A 20,778-nucleotide genomic window follows, 5' to 3' on the forward strand; every position below is an offset into this window, starting at 1 on the left:
GCGAGTACACTTGGGTCTAACTAGTGCCAGTGAGCTTGTGTAAAGTGAGAAACATTCCTACTCGATATTGTTGCACAGCACCTTTAAAGGAGCATGTTTTCCTCAAACTGAGGTTTGCATGCTCCCCCAACGGATGCTAGCTTTGTCATTAATGGATGGCGGCGCAGCTACGATCGACCTTTTGCGAGAATGCTTCGCCCCGTCGGAATCGTAAGCAAGTGGGGATGCTGCCGTTCTTAGGCTTATACGAGGGTGATTAAAAAAATCGTCTGCACTGCGGTTTGTCTTAGAACCTCCATTGGTTGCACTGTCTCTTTGGTCGTTGCTGTGTAGGTTTGAATAGTGAGGCAATGTTGAAGTATGCTTGGAAAACTGGTGTGAGAATTTTAAACCAACATAGTGAAGACTTTTACTGGAAAGATTGACCTTACCATAGAGAGGTTCTATCTTAGAGCTGCTAGAAGTATTTAAGGTTACGTCCAACTGTATTGGGTTTAAATAAATGGGCAATGGGAACTAGTTAAATTATGGTTGCTTCTTCATGCTCCCTTCCTATTCCTTTCATAGAAGAAACCTGTTAACAGTTGCTGTATTTTCTTTATTAGTGATGTCAGCATTTGTTTCCTTTCAGGTCATATTTCTGAAGTAACTAAGAAATACATTTTTCTTCTCAAGTAACTGGTATAGGGAAGTCTGTTCGACACCCAACGGACCATGAATTAGTACCTCGTTATGAAACTTCTGCAACACTTTCTTTGGCATTGAGCTGGCAAAAACAACAAAGTGGCAGAAACAGCATTTCAGGTTTTCAAACAATATGAAAGAAAAGAGCATAAACTTTTCAAGAATCCCGCCTTGCGATTCATCCATTCCACACGCTGCTGCACTCAAATGTTGAAATGTCTGCCCGCTCGCAAAGGCTGCGAGCTCATGTTCTAATTCACATAACCTCTGCCTGCAAACTGCAGGTTTTTAATGCAAACATTTGGACCGCTATGACTGCCTATAACTTCCCCAAAGAAAGAGGGCATCCTAGTCACAAAGGAGGTTGGATAAAAAATTTTGGATAGCAAGTTGCAAGCCAAGTTCTCAATGAAAGGTATGTTCTCAAGAAAGCTGGGAGGGAATTCAGTGTCCGTGTAAGGTGTGCCTAAAGATGGCACTTCGTTGTTTCGACATCCTACACAGCGATTTGCTCTACGACTTTACCAGAACTGAAACACAAATTACATCCCCAAATAAGTTGTACCAACAACTATAAATATATTTTTAAAAAAAATGTGGCACCACTCGTGTCAAAAAAGAGCTTAGCCGTTCAGCAATCTCCTGCTTTTAACATTTTTTTTTGCAATAAAATAATGACAACGCAACACACTGTTCTTTCAGCATTATTGCGATCGTGCACGGACACTTTCAGGACTTCACAAAACAAGTTTCCGACTTTGTCTAAATATAGTGGAATCCTAAAAGAATCTGAACTACTAAAACATAGCACTTTCATGAATGCAAAAGGTGGCTGTCGATCACCAGTGTGGCTTTTAACCGTCTGTGTCATAATTGAGCAATGCCTTGGTGTTGTTGACACGTTATACCAAGAGAAATGCCGATACACCGAGAGACTGTTTTCAGATCTGAATGTACGAGTTAAGGAAAGTGAGTAGAGAAGGTTTTGTGGTGGGTCTATACTCTTCTAGCACTGTAGTCTATAATTCTCCAGTGGTCTAGGGCCTAGTTTATACTTTTCTACCTTTTTAGTCCACACTTTCCTAGCGCTACAGTTCGGTCTCCTAGTGTTCTACGGTAGCCCATAGTCCTAGCGTTTGAGACTGTAGCAAACAAGCGGGCCACCTTGGTTAACCTCTCTGCTTTCTCCTTTCCGAGTCTAGTTACCGTATTTACTCGAGTAATAGATGCACTATTTACGCACAAGGCCCTTGTGTCTGTTTTACCACAAAACACATATACAGCCAATCATTGCGGTGCGCATAAATAAGATAGCGAATAACCAGATCGAGAACACTATTCTCTATACTAATCCAATCTTCACAGATGGTATCTTTGTACGAAGATGGTATCTCTGTCCTGTAAACAGATGGAATCATGCTGTCGAACGGGGCGATTGGCCATCTGGCGTGCTCTGTGGAAAAGCGAACCTTCAGGTTTTCTTCATAAACATTGTGGCTATTACTCGAGTAAATACGGTAATGGTCTTTTAACACTAGCTCATGACCTTCTAGTGCTCTAAAATAATCCATAGTCCTTGTGCTCCAGAGCAGAGTCCATAGCCCTGGTGCTCCAGAGCCTAGTCCATAACCTTCTAGTGTTTGTCTTGTTCATACTCTTTAAGACCTAGCACTGTAGTCAAGCCTCTTAGTGTTCTACAGTAGCCTATAGTCTGAGTCTTGTTCATAATCTTCTTACACTGTGGCTCATTGTCTTCTAGTGCTTCAGAGTAGACCATAGTTCTAGTGCTCAAGAATAGTCAATAGCCTTAGTGCTCCATGGTCTTCTGGTGTTCTAGGGTCTACTCCAGACAGTGTAGACTTCTAGTACACCAGTATATAGACAATGTTGAGGGCCTGTCCAGCACCCTACTAAGAACCTCCGAAGTCCTGCTCACCACTGAATTCAGAAACCTCGCTCCAATGAGGCACCTCTCCACTTCCTCAAAAAAGGCACGAGAGCCGGCGCTGGCCAAGAGCGACGACAGATAGACGACCCCCACGCCTTCCTCGAGGAGGTGGAAGGGCACCTCAATTGGAGTGAGGTTTGCGAGTTCGGCAGTTAGTCTCCACAAGCACTGTAGCTTGCAGTCTTCTAGTGCTTTGAAATACAGTAAAACCTCGTTATAACAAAAGTGAAGGAGCGGTCGTAATTATTCCGTTATAACCATTAGTTTGTTATAGCCACTGTCCATTTCTTCCCACTATTAGCAAGCAAGGGGAATTATGATTGCTTTGTTATATCCATTAGTTTGTTATATCCCATTTTGTTATAAAGAGGTTTTACTGTAGTCCTAGTACTCAACAGTCTAGCCCATACTCTTCGAGCACTGCACAGTCTTCTAGTTCAGTCCTCTGGCACTGCACTATGTATTTAGACAATGTTAAAACCCTGGCTGGCACCCCGCTAAGAACTTCCAAAGTCCCTCTTAGACTTTGGAAGCACTGTAGCTCATGGTCTTCTAGTACTCTAGAGTAGCCCATGGTTCTAGTGTTGTGGAGTCCAGTCCACGGTCTTCTAGCGTTTGAGTGTAATCCACACACTTGCAAGCACTGTGCAGTCTTCCAGTTCAGTCCTCTAGCACTCCAGTTCTTAGACGATGTCAAGTGTCTGTCCCGAAGAACCTTCAAAGTTCACTCCGACTTCAGAAGCTGCCGTCTCGCCAGTCTGTCAGGACACTTCCTCGGACGCCTTGAAGAACAGTCCGGAGAAAGCGTCCTGCAGAGCTCTGTGACAGGCCAGCCCAGCTTGGAAGCCACCGGCCAGCTCCGGCTCGGTTGCGGCTCGGACGTGGGCCGTGTAGCCGGATGGTGTGAGGGCGTCCAAGGCTGGCACGGGTGGCCCGCACAAGTCTTGCTCGAGGGCAACGTAGCTGTACAGGGGGCCCTCGGAGACCTGGACAAAAAGACGAGGGTTCAACAGCTTTAAGCACTCAAGTTGGGAGGTTTCAGAAGGCGAGCCGATAACCCCGTGGAGGGTTCTTTTAATGCGGAATGTGTTTTATCAGCCGAATTCCATAAGAAAACCATCGCAAAGAACTGTCACAAAGGAGCGTCAAAAACGGGACCGGTCACATCAGTTTCTTTGCAAAATTTAGTAGGAAAATTAATGTCACGTGACACCGATTTCCCCAACAAATTTAACAGGGAAATGGAAGTCGCGTGACCACATCACGAGACGTCAAGTTACGCAATGTAATTTTTCTCTCTAAATTTAGCAGGTAAATAGTGTCACGTGACGCCAATTTCACAGCTAAATTAGCGGGGAAATGGACATCACGTGACCATGTCATGTGATCGCAAGTCTCATAATGTCAATTTTTTCGCTACATTAAGCGGGGGAATTGATGTCGCATGACGTGACATCAGGTGACATCAGGTGACCTCAAGTCGGGTGGCGCCAAATTCTGTGCGGTGGTAGTTTGCACTCTAGACATTATGTGTTTCCCGGTCTTCGTCAGCATGATCAGGCATTTAGAACGTTTTTTTTTGTCACAAAAACATAAAATTTGTGATTCAAGATATATGTATAACATAAGTTTATTTTTCTATAAAATCTGGAGGGTGTTTTTCTGTGTTTATTTTTAATGGGGAAATACGCCGTTCCTCAGAGTTGAAATCTGTTCTATTTCCAATCTTTAGAAATTTCGAGTTCATTGGAACTGCTCTGTTTCATTCCCAGTTGTTCAAACTTTTGATTGAAGATATAATATTTATGTGCAAAAGCACACAAAAATGCTAGCTGTGACCAATATTTGCAAAATTTTTGTAGGGTATGGCATCTTCTGTTACTAGAACACTTCGATCTCCTCCCTGCGAGAGACCCAAATGGCACAGTCCATAAACTCGAAGGTGAAAAAACAGCTAGCACAATTGCATACTTGGATAGGCTACTGTCGTGGTCCATAAATAGAGCAACATTGACTTATTAAACAGTCTGAGGTTAGAAACTCTCCCCAGGACAATAATCTGGCAATCAGCTTCGAAATCTCGGATTTCTTTTATTTCAGTTGTGAAATCTGAACTGACTAAAAAATTTACCGGTAAACTGAGTTACACATTTCTGCAAAAAAACGGAGACGACGGATGAAAAAAAGGACAAACACAAAACGTCTCAATTTTCCGATTATTTAGGTTTTATCCGAAAACATGGAGCCCTACTTACCGTGAACAACTTTTATTTCACGAGTTTGATATTCCGCAAATATGGCACAATTTCCTAGAGTACAGGAGTATTTTGTGGGTACAAATTTTTGAGACGGATGATAGGAAAAAATCTCAAGGTCCTTAGTCAACCACCTAATCACTGTTAAAAGGTGGATTGGCATTAGCTGCGTATGCTGGGCTTCACTAACGCTGTCCTTCAGTTCACTTTAACAAACAACACAGACGACGCATGTATTGTCCTTCTGCACATTAGTTGAGTTTATGTACAGTACTTACTTGAATACTGGCCATAGCCCTATTTTAAATATCATATTCCTTTCCAGCCTTCCTGAAGTACAGGTGAACTCGTCACCAGTCAAATTATTTTTAAAAACATTAGAAGGCTGTCAGTGAAAAGCTGACTGTTTTGTTTTGCCGTTTGTTGTATTACTATGTAATATTATTGTGTATTCACAACATTTTGTTGTTTTCTTGTATAAGTTCTTGCCAACCTCTCCTGCCACAACCTCCAAAAAAAGGTTAGCAGTATCTATAAATACATAAATAAATAAAATTACCTCAAGGTTAAGTTGCTACATCGGCACTCACAGAGTATCCTTTTTATTTGTCATCCCTACTCATGCATATATTTTCACATTTTGGAGATCCCCTAAGCAAGATACGCAAGGTTGCGATGCCCACTCTGTGCGTGTTGCTTCTCTTCATTATCGCACGGTGGGAAGTGCACTCAACGGAACTAACTAACCCACTCAAGCAGACCACGACCAATAAGACATATTGCCGGAGTTCCAACCACATCGGCGTTCAGTACGAAGAGGGAAACAAAAAGTGAGTTATTCGAAGCAATAATTACGAGTTCCGGAAGTTCGCATAAGCCTACCGTCACAATCTAGCAGTATGGCGGGGCTCGCGGTCTTAGTTTCAGTACTGAAAAACTGAAATTAACCTTTCGAGCAGTGTTGCTACACACGGTGCAACGATTGCGTCGCTGTTAATGCAACCTGGCCCGTGCACCTAGCACACCGCAAATCTCGGCCATGTTTGCAAATACCCCCATTACTTCTCTATCTCAAAGTCGGCGTTCCTCCTCTACCGTGGGATTCGTTTGCCACCACAACGTTGGCAGAATGTATGCGAAAGTGATGGCGACTGTGCCAAATACAATGTCTCGTTTCAACCCGTTTTCACGAAGGTTCCAGTCTGTCCAAGAAAGCCTTACAAAATTGCGCGTATTTTCAATACTTGAGAAACGTCCGCCTGGTTTCACTCCCGTTAAAGCGTTCCTCCTGCCTCTGGATAAGCGCGACATCCGAAGGGCGGGACTACCTCGATGGGTTCCTAGTAGTCGGAAGACGTACGTACGTATGACAAAATGTCCGAGGGGACAGAAAGACGGCCGCATGCGACTTCGGAGATTCCCGTTTCACAAAGCGTGTTCCCCATCCTTTTTTTCGTGCGGCTGTTTGAGCAGTGGCAATCTTTCGGGTTGCAACTAAAATTCCGTGTTTTGGAATGATTTTTTTTTTTTTTTTCAGTATGCATTGTTTTTTTGGCGCTTTCATTTCTGCTGACAGATTTGGTACAGTCAAACCCGTTTATAACGAATGCTGTCAGACACGCATTTCAGTTTGATGTATCCCGTAATTCGCTATATCAAAACTGGGCCTATTGCAAATACTGAGGCCAGGGCTTCGTAATTGATCTGAACTGAGACCAGACAACGATGACAATGCACGCTTTTCTGGAGCCGAGTGCGCGAGCGGCGTCGTTCGGGATCTGCCATCTTGGAGTAAGTGTGTTTATTATCCTCGCTCCTCAGCTCTTAGTAAAACCTATCGCCACACCGGCGATTCGGTAGTACTTTACAACATTGGCGACGAGGAACAGGATTGCGTACAACGTTCCACCCTTCAACGAGGCTACAGACAGGTGGGACTCTTATTTCATCAAAGTCGAAGTCTGCTCCGAGGGGAATAAGATCACGTCGGCGCCTCAGAAGCGTGCACTTCTAGTCTCTGCATTAGGAATCAAAGCTATTCGCGTGTTGTCGGCAAGTTGCACGCCATCACAAGTATTCAAGCTCAGCTACGACGAAGCTGTCAAACACCTGGATAACTACTTCATGCCGGAGCCTCATGAGATAGCGGAGAGCTTGTTTCTTCAACCGCTGACAAGGAGAAAACGACAGTTTTCGATTAGCTGTTGGAGCTGCGGCGCAACGCGGATAAGTGCAACTTTGGGTCGATGCTCGACTGCATGCTACGGGATCGGCTAGTTTGTGGGCTGAGCAACAAGAAGCTACAGCAGACTCTCTTGGCACGCCGGGATTTGACGCTGGAGTCGGCGGTGGACGTGGCATTTGCTGCAGAAGCAGCCACAAAAGATGCCACACAAATGGTCAAGCCAGAGGGAGAACTCCAGAAGATGACCGCGAGAGGGAACAGGACCTCTCCCACCCAAACCCAAAGAAAGATCCAAGAGAAGGTAAGAGCATCGGAGATGTGTTACCGTTACGGGAGAACTTCGCACCTCCCCAAGGACTGCGGGTTTCGGAAGAGGACTTGTTTTTGCTGTGGGATGATTGGACATGTTGCCCAGCGCTGCACTTCACGCGAGACTATGTCGCATGGAGGGGTCAACATCTTTTCTGAAGCAGAATCTGAAGACGACTGTGGTACTGACAGCCTTTTTGCATGACCACAGCAAGAGGACTTGATGAACCTGATTGCGCCGGTCCAACGGTTGTTCACGGGGGGGGTGGTGTTGACCTACTCATGGAACTGGACACCGACTTTCCGGTCTGCGTCACTCCGAAAAGAGTATATCAAGAAAACAAAGCAAGATGGCCTTGGTTGCAAGAAACCACATTAAGTCTGTCATGCTACCTCGGTAGGGTGCCAATCATCGGGAAGTTGAGCTTGACGGTCAGTTACGAAGGACGTCAAGTAAAAGCCGAGTTAACGGTTTTGGGACACAATGAACCAAGTCCGGTTGGCAGCGACGTTATTCGAGCCTTCAGCCTCCTTCCAACTCGGCTGTTGTCTTTGAAGACTAAACAGGGTGACTTGGATCAGGTATTGGCGGAGTACCAAGAACTTTTTCAACCGTGCTTGGGCCTAATCAAAGGACCCGAAGTACATTTGCACGTGAGCCCAAGAGCAACACTAAAGTTCTGGAAGGCCAGACCTGTGGCGTACGGGCTACGACAAAAGGTTACCGATGAGATTGACCGCCTGGTGGAGAACGGTATCCTCTCTCTTGTTACCCATTCTGAATGGGCAACCCCAGTCATTCATACCAGTTGTAAAGAAAAACGGCTGTATCAGACTCAGCGGGGATTTTAAATTCACCTTGAACAAGGCTTGTCGGACGGAGCAGTACCTGTTACCACTGATTGAGAACATTTTCGCATCACTGAATGGTGGTGACCTTTTCAGTACGCTGGACCTTTGGGAAGTCTATAACCAAATTCCGTTAGACGAGGAGTCCAAGAAGTTGGTGGTGATCAACACGCACAAGGGCCTATATAGCTACAACCGTCTACCTTTTGGTGTTGCATCTGCCCCTTCAATCTTCCAGAGGAGAATGGAGACCTTGTTACAAGGCATTTCTGGAGTTCAAGTGTACCACGATGATGTCCTGGTACAGTATAGACCACTTACAACGTAACCGCTTATAGTGCAGGACCGGGTATAACGCGTTTTTTTTAAGCCACCGGTTCGCCTCCCATAGAACTCCATGTAATTACATACCGCTTAAAATGCAGGCGCGCGAAGGGAAATATTGGTTATAGTGCGGTTTCTGGAACAGCGCGCCGACGACCGGCGCAGCGAGCACACTTCCCTGTGCGACACTAGATAACGGCGCTGACGGCGCTAGCTGCAAGCGGCCAAGCGGCACTCGCAGGGCAAGGAGGTTGCTCGAAGAAGCGGGGAGAAGCGAAGAGAGAGGCTTCACTTGCCATAGCGACAAAGGGACGCACGCACGTGTCGTTCACGTGCGTGCGTCCCTCCGCTGCGTTGGTAACAAACAACCACAACGACAGACCAATCGCAGGTCGAGGAAAAGTGTTCGCGCGCGTTGCATGTTGGTCACGGGCCGGCTGCTTTTATCCGCAAACATGGCGTCGGTTGTGATCGTCGACGTAGACGGCGTGGTGGAAGCTCATCGTTCCGCGTAAAAACGCTATTCTTGACTGTGAATTTTCGCTGTGTGTCGCTATGATAACCCAGCACGTACTAGAAGGGAAGATCCACCTACTCGTGCGGCGATGTCGTGGCGGCACTCTCAAGACTGCAGAAACGCCCATGTCGTCGTGTTTGTTTACTTCGACTACAGGTGTGCTTTCTAAGCATTTGTGATTTCGAACATCGCCCGGATTTCTTATTTGGAGCATTTCATGCCTGTGCTAAAGTTGAAGGTATTACTGGCGCTACCATATAAAGGATGCAAATTTTCACGCGTTTTCATCACCGGAGAAAAGTGATTAGGGTTAGCAATCCTGAACGCTCGCAACGTCCGTCCACAACCCGCGACGCCGTTAAAACTTAAAAGGCTGCACCAGGCAAGAGTCGCTCATTTCTTTTAAGATGTGTGACACACTTGAGAGAGAAGTGTACTAGTCTGGTGAAATAAAGGCTTTCCTCAAACTAAGCTTTATTTTTCATCTAACATAAAATAAATTCTTTTACAAAGGTAAGTTGTCTCGTGGCATGTATTTTGGCCTGAAAAATTGATGTTTTGGTTATACCGCTTATAGTGCGGATTTTCGCGACTCCCGCGACATACGTTATATGCGGTCTACACTGTAGCGGAAAAGAATGGGCGTGTCCCGTAGCCAAAGCGCGGGAAGGCAACGGACGCGTGCATGAGCTCCGGTTTCTGTGACGCCTTTCGTTACCACTTCAAGAGTACTTTCGATGTGCCGGAGGAACAGGACGCCAAACGCGCCGGTCCGAGAGGCGTTCCGGGCATTGAGGCCCCCCCACCGGGTCCCCACCTTGGGCACGGGCAGGAAGGCCTCCTTCTGCCTGAACTTGATGCCCGTGGAGAAGACGGCGGCCGGGGGCTTGGGTGGCAGGGGCTTGGCGGACGCCTTCAGCTTGCTGCCGTGGCTCGCCAGGATCCGGTTGGCCGGCAGGTCCGAGAACATCAGGTCGTCGATGAGCGACTCCTTCTGCTTGATCTTCTCCCGCCGGGCCTCCCGCTCCAGCTCCGCCAGCTGCTCTCGCCGCAGCTCCGCCTCCTGCTGCTCCAGTTCCAGCACCTCCTCCAGGAACTCCTCCTCCCTGCAAGGTGGCCACGTTCCAACTCTCGGCGTTTGGTCCCGTCTGGGAGGCATCCCTATCCGCTTCCGAACTACGCGAGGTATTCTTATCGCTGCTGCGTGTCTATATAAGCCATTCTTATCACTGCTGCATAACAATAGAAGGCATTCTAATCATTTCTGCATGACTACCTACAGAGACTGTTTGATTTTAATTCGAACTGACTTTTTTTTAAGGGAGATAAGAGTTAGACGAGTGCCGTCTTCACCACATATTCATCAGGCTCGGTGAACATTAGACAATGGGATAATCGTCATGGTAAGTTGACTTATTAACTGAATTCTGTTAATTAACTTTTTAATGATTGATATTAAGGTGCATGTTTCAATTCTAGTATTGAGAGCAATTATTATTGGAGACCAATCTATACATACCTAATTTGCAAAAATGTGACGGGTTTTCAAATATAACTGATAAATTTTCGCATACAGTTGAACCTCGATTTAACGAAGTCACCGGGACCCGCGAATTATTTCGTTAAATCGGGAACTTCGTAAAATCGGGAACGTCATTTTTCGGGCGTAGGATTGGATAAATTTGAAGTATTAGCGCAGTGGCATCCTACGAACTACCGCGGTATCACATTCGCGCAGTCCACGGGCCGAAACTTTTTAAAAAATGCGCGCACAAGAACTCCGCGAATGAGCAAGAGCACAACTGCGTGCGCGTGTAAAAAAAAAAGAAAAAAAGCTCGCAGCTCTCGAGAGAACGACAAATTTATTGCCTAGTGAAAAAAGCTTGTAATTAAGGAGTTTTCGTAAACCGCGCTGCCCCCTCCGCTAGGCGTTCTGCAACGAAGAAGTTGCTACTGTGCCTGCGCGCCGATAGCCTTGACTGTGGAGTTCCCGCTATCGTAGCGGGTTGCGGAGGGCCTTGCGGGACGGCGAAAACGATCTACAAAAACTCCCTAATTTCGCCTGCGCGCGCTTCGTGAGCAGCGGGCGCACACACTTCTCATAGCTGGCGAGTGAGGTCAAAGCGTCCTCGGCACCCCCGTGTGCCCCAGCAAACCGCCTCAGAAGGTCGACGGCGTCCATCACCTGGCTTGGTGTGGGCACGGGAGCTTCGACAGCATCCGGACCTTTCGCTTCTTCAGACTTTTCTTGTGCGCCGGAAACAAGCTGCACTATCTCTTCGTCGTCGAGAACTTCTGTTGTATCAGTGTCCGCGTCTGCGTCGGCGTTCACGAAGTCGTCGAAGTCCTGATCTGCGGCCACCTGGTCACGCCGACGAAGCTCTTCCCAACAACTGGGCGATGCCTCTTCCTGCTCGTGTTGCGGGCTTGTGGAGCCCGACGCAGCCTCGGAAGTAGAAGTGTGGAAGCCAGCATGCCGGAAACAGTTAACAACGATCGAGGACCGGGTTGCTCTCCACGATGCTGCCACCATCTCGATCGCCATGTACACGTCAATCTTCGTCTCACGTTTGATTTCCAAGTTCAGCAGGAGCTTCTCGATGACCCTGCGCTTATATGCGCATTTCTCACTGTTGATGATCCCCTGATCTAGGGGCTGAATGACGGAAGTCGCATTGGGGGGAAAGAACCGCAACTCCACATTCTTCAGGTGAAGCTCCAGGATGTGGTGCGCCGTGCAATTGTCCAACAGCAGACACACATTCCTCTTTTGGCGGCCCATGTCGTCGTCAAAGCTTTTTAGCCACTCCCAGAAGATAGCGCGGCTCATCCAGGCTTTGGTATTCCACACGTACTCCGCCGATAGTTTTCTAGCTCCTTTGAAGCACCGAGGATTCTGGGCCTTTCCAATGATGAGCGGATCACGCTTATCGCTGCCACCCATGTTGACGCACAGCAACAGTGTTAGTCGCTGTTTACTCTGCTTGTCGCCGTAGCAAGGCTCCCCTTTCCGAGCAAGCGTCTTGCCTGGCAGCATCTGATAAAACAGACCGCTCTCGTCCGCGTTGTAGACGTCTTGCACGGCGTACCTCCCCAGGATCTCCAGCACGTTCTCCGACAACTACTCTTCGGCTCCTTGCTTGTTCACACTGGATGACTCCCCGCTCGACACTTTGCCAACAATCCCGTAGCGCTCTTTGAAGCGCAAAAGCCAGCCGGGACTTGCCTTGAACTCGTCAAAGTCGAGCAAACACGCGTAACCGAGCGCTTTCTGCTGCACCACTTCCCCGCTGAGTGGAACGTTTCTGGCTCGCATGTCGTTAAACCACATAAAGAGGGCTTCTTCCAGCTTCTCGTGCGGGGTCGTCTTTAGGTTTTTTTTTTCTTGGATGCGTTCCCAGAGGAAGTCGCAAGGATAATGGCGTCCTTTGTCTTCTAGATGGTCGAAAGCGTGCTCGCCGGGATGCCGTGTTCCGCGGCCACGTCACATTTTTTCCGTCCGCTCGCGACTGCACGGATTATGTTCGCCTTTTCTTCAAGGGTCAGTACTTTCCTTTTCTTCTTTGGAGGCTCTATCCTTCGACGACGCAGAATGCGCAGAGCAAAGCAGATGAAAGGAAACTAAAGTGCGCGAAGAGCTGAAGTGACACAGGTGATTGGGTGGTGGAAACCGGTAGTGGCGAGAGCAGCGAGAGTAGCGGAGGCAAGCGGAGGCGCGGAGGGAGCTGAGCTAAAGGGCGCTTCTGTCGCATGCGAGATCAAGCACCTAGGGAGGCTCAAGTGAGGATGGGTGCAACTGCTAGATCGGCGATCACGGGACATGGACGCCATTTAATTGCTAAATTTTGCTGGGAGTCTATGGGGCAAAGGGTCGTTTTCTTTCCTAACTCGGGTCATAAAAGCCCATTAAGGTGCTTGAATAATTTACGCAAGGTATAAATGATTACTTTTCCATAGCCACCAGTTTTGTTGCGATAGGTTAAGTATTTTTTTAACGCGAAAAATGGTAAATTCCGCCATCTTGGACGTTGCTACTTGTCTGGCAACCCTGCTTTCTCCGCTCGACGTTTGCAATTCTCGGAGCGAGAAGGAAGCAAGAGAGGCTGCGCCAAGGCGCTCGTTGCTTGCAATGGGAGGAGAGAGGAGGAAAGGCGCATGGAGCAACAGAGTTGCAACAGAGCGGGTGCCTGCTCTCGTGCAGGCAACACTGGCGCATATCCTTTCTTGAATCCTCTCCCTCAGGCGCCGCCATTAAATTGCAAACGCTCTCCAGGTTTTGAGTTGCGCCCACCTTCACTAGATCCTTCGTACAAGCACCAGCCGCCGCTTTCGCCATCTGGTGGAACTGACCCAGAGCCTCGAAAGAACTGCGCAGTCTGTCGTTCCGTGCGGTTTCGGTTTGTAGTTTCGTAAGAACCAAAACGAGAATGCATCCGCTGCGTCGATTGTACCGCTCCTACGCCGGGAGCACACTGCCATACATTCTAGACGCCATAAATTTGGAAAACCTCTTTTTCTATGAATCTTTTTTCCTGGAATGCTTCGTTAAATCGGGTTTGGCGGCGAAGTTTGTTTCGTTATTTCGAGTTCGTAAACGCATTAAGCCTATGGGCAACTGCGGGGTGGAATCCGAATTTGTTCGTTAAATCGAGAAATTCGTAAAATCGGGTTTCAACTGTATTTTGTCCGATAGAAAAATTTTATACAAAAGGAGCACCACAGGCCCTGCCCACAATGACGCTTACAGAAGGGACGCCATTTCAGTAACGCCGTCACTTGTGGCACACCCACCAAGGACAAGCTACCAAGATAGTGACGACACAATTAAAACGATCGTCGCACTTCTAAGCATCATTGTGGGTAGGGCATGAGGTGCTCTTTTTGCGCGCAACTTTTATATCTGTCTGAAAAACATGAAAATCATTAATATCTAAAAGTATTACACTTCCACAAATTATTTCGGTTAATGTGGCCTGTGATAGTATTTGCCGTCAATACTGCGATTGCAACGGGACGGCTAAAACCAATATTTAAAAACATAATTACCAAATTTTAGTGAATTAGCTAACTTGCTACGACAATTATTCTTTCATCAAATGTCCGCCGAGCCCGATAAATATGCGTTGAAAACAGCGGTCATTTATCGCTTACCCCCTTTTTTGAAAAAATCTGTCCGAATTAAAATCAAACACCCCATATACTGCGTGACCACTATACGAGGCATTCTTATCAATGCCTTGTAATCTGCCAAACCGGCCGCCCACTCACATTTTAGCTTTTGTAGAGTCAATAGTCCAAACCCCGGTTCAGAACTTGCCTAGCTACATCAAAGACACAACGTTTGTCCCCCAACGTCTATGTCACTACACCCCCGATTCCGGTTTTCATCGTGGACATCACTTCTTTATACAGGGTGTCTTTTTTTAGCTGCACCAAATTTCTAAAAAAATAAGAGTCACATTGGGACAGTTTTACTTATTGGATTAACTTAACAGACTCGGAGGCCACTAGAAACAAGGTTGTTCGCACAATTAAGTGGCTAATTAACAGAAATATTTTAATTAACTTTTTAATGAAGGACTTTAGAGGGCATATTGCGTTTACAAGATTAATGCCCAACCTCCAGGCTGTATGCTCCAGCCGCAAGCTGTAATAAGCGCGCAAGCATTCAGGCGCTACCAGCCAAATAAGTTTAGTTCCTGCGGGCTTCCTCAAACCGAAAATAATTTAGAAAAGGACATTAATTAAGTTATCTCCGTTAATACGCCTCCGAATTGCGCAAGAAACCTTGTTTCTAGTGGCCGTCAAGTCAGGTAGGCTAATCCAAAAATTAAAAGTGACCTAATGCCAGTTTTATTTTTTTAGAAATTTGGTGCAGCTAAAAAAAAACTCCATGTATACTGCAATTCCCCACCATGACGACTTACGTGCCCTCCAACACTTCCTCGATCGACAACCGACTCCTGAAACCCTTTCTCACACCGTTGTCCGTCTTACTGAAATTGTCCTCTCTCTTAACGCCTTCCAATTTAACGGCTGTGTCTACCGACAGAAATGTGGTGTTGCATGGGCACAAAGGCGGGTCCCTCTTTTGCTAACCACTTTGTGGGTTTAGTTGACAAGTTTCTTTCTGATGCGGTCCCCTTTCCCCATCCCAACTTCTATGGATGCTATATCGACAACATCCTCAGATTCTGCCCACCACACGCCGCCAATTCTTTCCTTCGACAACTATAAAACGCACACCCCATCTCTGAAATTCACCATCTCTATAGACAACAACCACTTTAAAACGTCTGTTCATTAAAACGTCTGCTCACAAAACTACCTTCACTACTCTTCTTGCCACCTCACGCACCAAATCGACTCCATCCCGTTTCCACAATTTCGCCGCATCTGATTCCTTTAATGATGATGACGATTTCCATAATCAGGCCCTCTCTATGTTCACATTTCTTCTGAACCGGGGATACCCTCGCCCCATCCTAGACAAAGGCATTAGACCGCGTTTCCCACATCTCCCATTCCGACGCCCTTTTCTCTCCATCCTGACCCAGAGAAACCCGTCAACCCACTTGTTCAGACATACCACCCCTCTCTCCGTAAACTCACTCATCAGCTCCCCTCCACCACTGGCCACCTCCACCCTTCCAAACACAACTTTAAAGCCTCGACTGTTGCCCACCGCCGCCCCCCAAATCTCCGATCTCTGTTGCTGAAATGCCATCTTCACTCCGTCGCCCTTAACTCCCCCACACAATAATCACCCGGTACCACACCATGCAATGCCCCTAGATGCTTTACCTGCAAGCCATGTTGCTCCTCTTCCCCCAATTTCAAACACAAAATTCCAGACAACCTTACCTGCAAATCTGCTAACATCGCTTACGTAATTTTCCGCACCGCATGCCCCGACACTTTTTATATTGGTGAAATCGACTGCAAGCACCGCAAACGTTTCTGCGAACACCGCAGCCTCGCAACCCTGAAGCTCACTAATAAACTCGATCCTAACGTCTCCAAGCACGTTTAATAATAATAATAATCGTTTATTTCACCATAAGATTTTTATGGTGGCGATCAGGGACAAAAAGCTGTAGAAAGCAGCTTGACGAGGTCCCCGACCGCCTACAAGCAGCAGAGCAGCGTGATACTCACAGTATAAAATACATACAGAGCACAAGCTATAGAAAGGATATCAGAAAAGACCTTCGTCATCACACACTTTGTTAAGGCTGATTCACAGGATTGTTAACTTATTGTCACTTTCTAGTTTTTGAAAAAAAGAAAAAAGAAATGTGATACAATCGCGACATAACTAATAAAAAACAGGAGAAAAGGATTTATGCACACGATCGACATCAAACAGAAGGGTCCGAATATCCTTGACAGATAATTTCTCCCAATCGAAGTTTTGTTCGGGAAATAAATTTAATAATTTCGGAATAGTGTATCGGAGCATTTGTGTTCCGTAGTTCGTTCTGGGAGTGACCACCTCCCAACAGCTCGCAGAATGAGTGGGATAAGGATGAACATATTGGGAAAGGCGTCCAAGGCTCACTAGAAAGCTAGTATTTCTAATTTCTTCCACTTTTAGAGTAGTGGAAAGTCTGTAGTCGTAGAGAGAATATATACTAATAATGTGGAACTTCATGAATAGATTGGCTGTAGGATGATCAAAATCTACATTTGCAATTGCCCTCATGGCTTTTTTTTGCAAAAAATTTATTTTATCAAGATTTGATAATGTCGTCTTACCCCAGACTAGGTGGCCGTAAATTAAATGGGAATAGAACAAGGAGTTATATATTAATAATTTAACATTTGTTGGCAGTACATAGCGGTTGCGGTTTAGGATACCGACAATCTGTGATAACTTCGAGGTAACATAATTGATGTGATCGTCCCAAGACATATTCTCGGAAAAAGTGACACCAAGCAGTTTAAAAGCATTGACAATCTCAATCCTGGTTGAGTTTATTACGATATGTTTGGTGATATTTACAAGTTTGCTCTTGGGACGAAAAAGCACGGCTTTTGTCTTTGCAACGTTTATTTGTAGCGAATTGATGCGGCTCGAGACGTTCAACTTAGAAAGCGCCAGGTTTGCCGATTCGAACAGCAGATCAACGTTTTCCGCAGTGAAAAGTAAAGTGGTGTCGTCGGCGTAGTTTACAAACTTTGCTTCGGAAGTAATGTTAACAATATCATTTACAAATATATTAAAAAGAAAAGGACCCAATATACTACCTTGTGGGACACCAGAAATAATCGGTTTTGTAGTTGAGGAGTGCCCATCAATACAAACAAACTGCATTCGGTGTGCCAGGTAAGATTTTATTAACTTCAGTGCGTGCCCTCGAATACCGTAGGTGTCTAGTTTTTCAATTAAAATTTTATGACTTATGCAATCAAATGCCTTTGTGAAGTCTACGAAGATACCAAGAACCATCTTCTTTTCCTCGAAGCTTTGAAGTATGTGTTCTTTCTGAACAAGCAGAGCAGATTCCGTTGGCTTTTGTTTTACGAAACCAAACTGTGAGGCTGTTATTAAGTTATACTTATTAGAAAAGTTAATTAGTCTTATATGAAGCAGTTTCTCGAGTATCTTCGAAAACACAGGTAGTATCGAAATTGGCCTATAGTTTCCCATATCGTTAACACTCCCTTTTTTATGTAGGACGGACACCTTTGCTATCTGCATACGTTTAGGAAATACACCTGTGGTAATACAAAGATTAAATATATGGGTTAGTACTGGCGCCAACGCATGAACAACATGCTTCACTGGCCTTATCCGACCCCTTCTCCAAAAATGGACGCGGTGAATTCAATATGCGCGTCATCAAATCTAGCTTCATTTGCTCCCACTCTTTGAAAAAACGAAAACCGCATGGCATTCAATCTTCGCACTGAATTCCCCAACGGCTTAAACAATAGACTCATCTTAGGCTATTAATACTTGCACTCTTTCCTCTGGAGCCGCACCCCTCTACCATTCTCCCACTCTCCCTCGTTTCACCGACCTCCCTTTCCCTACCAGTCCTGACCCTCGCGGTTTTTCTTCCTGACACTCGTCTACACATCCGGTTGTTGTTCTGCTGTCGTGCTTTCCCCTTTTTGTTTTGCTTGTTCGTTATCCTGGCGTCATGTTCCGACAGCCCTCGCGTTCTTTTCCTTAGTTTTCCTTAAACGGACCATGAAATGACCTTTTTACTTTTTCCAGATAACTTTTACATTCAACCGTCAATGTTCACTGAATGCCGAACAGGCATCCGTTTTCGTCTCGGTTTATTAACTTCTACACAAAAAATTATTGAAATATCGACTCTTTCATTCTCTCCAACTGACCGCAAAAGAAGCCGTGACGTAGGCCGTTTCCGGAACCGGAAGTTCTCTCGGCAGTAGGAGAATGGGAGTGTTAGCGGCAACGAGTTGGGGTGCGCCGGTAGGTTTTACTGCGCTGATGTCACCGACGTATTTCCTGAATCGGCGCCTCTCATCGCCGCATCGCAGCTGAGCGAAATTCAATGAGATATGTTGCGCTACAGCGACAGCATGGGACTAGTCCCATACGCCGGTATGCCTGTTGGGAAGTGCAGCGAGTCTTCCGGTGAAGACTCCAGAAGTCAATTACCCCGTCATTGTTGGCAGAAGGGCCGGCCCGTGTCAGTCGTTTGCAAAGCGACGTAGATGGCGTTTTTCGCGGCCTCGGACATGCAGGAGCGAGCCGACGTTAAAAAAGATACATTTGAACTACGAGTGTCAGCAAGAGCCACGTAAATACCTGTTTACACTCGGAGCGGACGCGCGCGCTTGATGGAAGTCTTGTATTCGCGCTGTTTGTAAGCGCTTCGGGACCGTTCTTTTACGATTGCAACTCGATACTGACGTGACACTCGGCAAAGAAGGTTGGACCGGGGTTGTACGTATACCTCCCACGAACTGTTATAGCTCGACAGTGACGTGCAATCTGTCAGAATAAAAATGGCATACCAATAACAAAGTGTACATACCGTGTTACGAAGGTAATCCATACTGCGTTTATTTCAGCTCTATATCACACAAAACAAGAAGATAGAATCGACGAGAGTCCCTTTTCGACGAGTGTTCGTCAACACTGCCTCGGAAAACAAGGGGAAGAGATTGACCTCACCTCTCAATCTAGAATTGAGGTCAGTGATCAAACTATAATACGGGAAGGGTCCACAAGGGTCGCGCGGGCATATTCCATTTAGCACGCCAGCCGATCGTAGGCAGACGGTCTTGCGACGAAGCAACGCAGCGCCGAGTCGGAATGCCTGCTAGGCCTATACGCTTCATCGGAGTCGGTGGATCCAGCGTTCTTGTTCGTCGTGGTCTGTTTTAAGTACTGTTTTCTTGCTGCTTGAAGTCGGCACGCGCGGGAAGAACACATAGAAAAATAAACGTTCAGTCAGTCAGAGTTTTGAGAGGAAGGAAAACAAAGAAAATAAATGTTCGTCGCTGGCCGCCACCCAAGTAACTGTCGGCCCTGCCCTACTGCGCACGCGCAGTAGTTGCTTCGTTTACCACACGATAGATGGCGCCTGGCTCTCAGCATTATCAAATTTGGCAATTTTCGCCACACATCTCTAATTATGCTACAAAATGTGGATCTGAATATTATTTAACAAAACTTTTAGGAAACATTCGCCGGCTATTTATTGTTTACGATCGCGGTGCTGGTGAGGTAGGCTCTTACCCAATAGGCGACCTGGATTTGGCTGACGTGCTCCATTTCCGCGGATGCATCGTAGTGAACAAGCGAAGGAAGGAAGGCGCAAAAGAGTCCAGTTTTCTTTTAAAAGTTCTATAGCAAATAATTTTTTTTGACTCCCTATTTTTGTGTTTTTGTGTTTCTTTTCACACCTTTTACGACGTGCGGTGGATGAAACTCGATTTTAAAATCATTTCATGGTCCCTTTAATTTTTTCTGTGAAGTCCATTTCCCACTTTCTTTCATTCCCCTGTTCTTCCCCATTCATAGCAGTTGTAACCCTCTTCCCGACCTTCGTCACCCCATCTGGTTGTTGTTTGCTGCTGTGCCCTTTTCAGCGTTTTTTGTTTTTGCTTTATCTTGTGATGTCATGTTGCAACAGCCCTGGCGTTCTTCTCCTTAGATTCCCTCAGTTTCCACACAGTCTGACGAAGGGCGTGCGCCCAAAACATCGCTTCGTTTCCTTTCACCTTGTTTTTGCACATCTTATCTCTCATGCTTTTAGTTTTGTGACTATTTCTACTTGCCTGGAGCACCCCACCCTTGAAAGCAAACCACGTGAAAATAAGGAGCACGCTAGCTTTCGGTTTGCGATAAAAATAAGTTAAAAAAATGCTAGTTTTAGATTCTCTAACCTAGGAAGCTTACGATTTAAAGCAGTAAAGCTTCACTGCTTTAAGGGGGGACACTACCCAAAAAAGTAAATTTCTAAACCACTTGTCTGATTTAAATTATATTTACAGGGCTTGTTTCTGTTGATGTTGAGAACATTTCTGCCAATTTTTGTTATCCTGGGTGAAGTACAAAAAAAATTGCAAACGTTCAAAGACGAAAGTGGCCGTGTCTGCTTAGGAAAACTATCGTTTTGAAATTACTTATAAATTTGTCGTTTTCATGTCTTACATTGCATTAGGAGAGTTCAGAGTAGATAACTATGGAGCTATATTTCTATGTTATACCATCTTTCAT

General features: G+C 46.0%; 1 protein-coding gene across 2 annotated transcripts in view; it reads right to left on the minus strand.

Moving 5' to 3' along the window:
* Nucleotides 1–577: 577 nt before the first annotated feature.
* Nucleotides 578–20,778, minus strand: part of LOC8035528 (CDK-activating kinase assembly factor MAT1) — a 29,580-nt gene continuing 9,379 nt past the window's right edge. For both annotated transcript variants that reach the window (XM_002399637.4, XM_029983175.3), the window contains exons 4-5: nucleotides 9,889–10,177; nucleotides 578–3,618 (exon numbers count right to left, since the gene is read on the minus strand). In XM_002399637.4, the coding sequence (XP_002399680.2) occupies nucleotides 3,394–3,618; nucleotides 9,889–10,177 (514 nt within the window). In that variant the 3' untranslated portion in view covers nucleotides 578–3,393. The remainder of the gene's footprint in view (nucleotides 3,619–9,888; nucleotides 10,178–20,778) is intronic.

This window comes from Ixodes scapularis, unplaced genomic scaffold (genome assembly GCF_016920785.2).
Source record: "Ixodes scapularis isolate PalLabHiFi unplaced genomic scaffold, ASM1692078v2 PGA_scaffold11__112_contigs__length_91849675, whole genome shotgun sequence".
Classification (NCBI taxonomy): Eukaryota; Metazoa; Arthropoda; class Arachnida; order Ixodida; family Ixodidae; genus Ixodes; species Ixodes scapularis.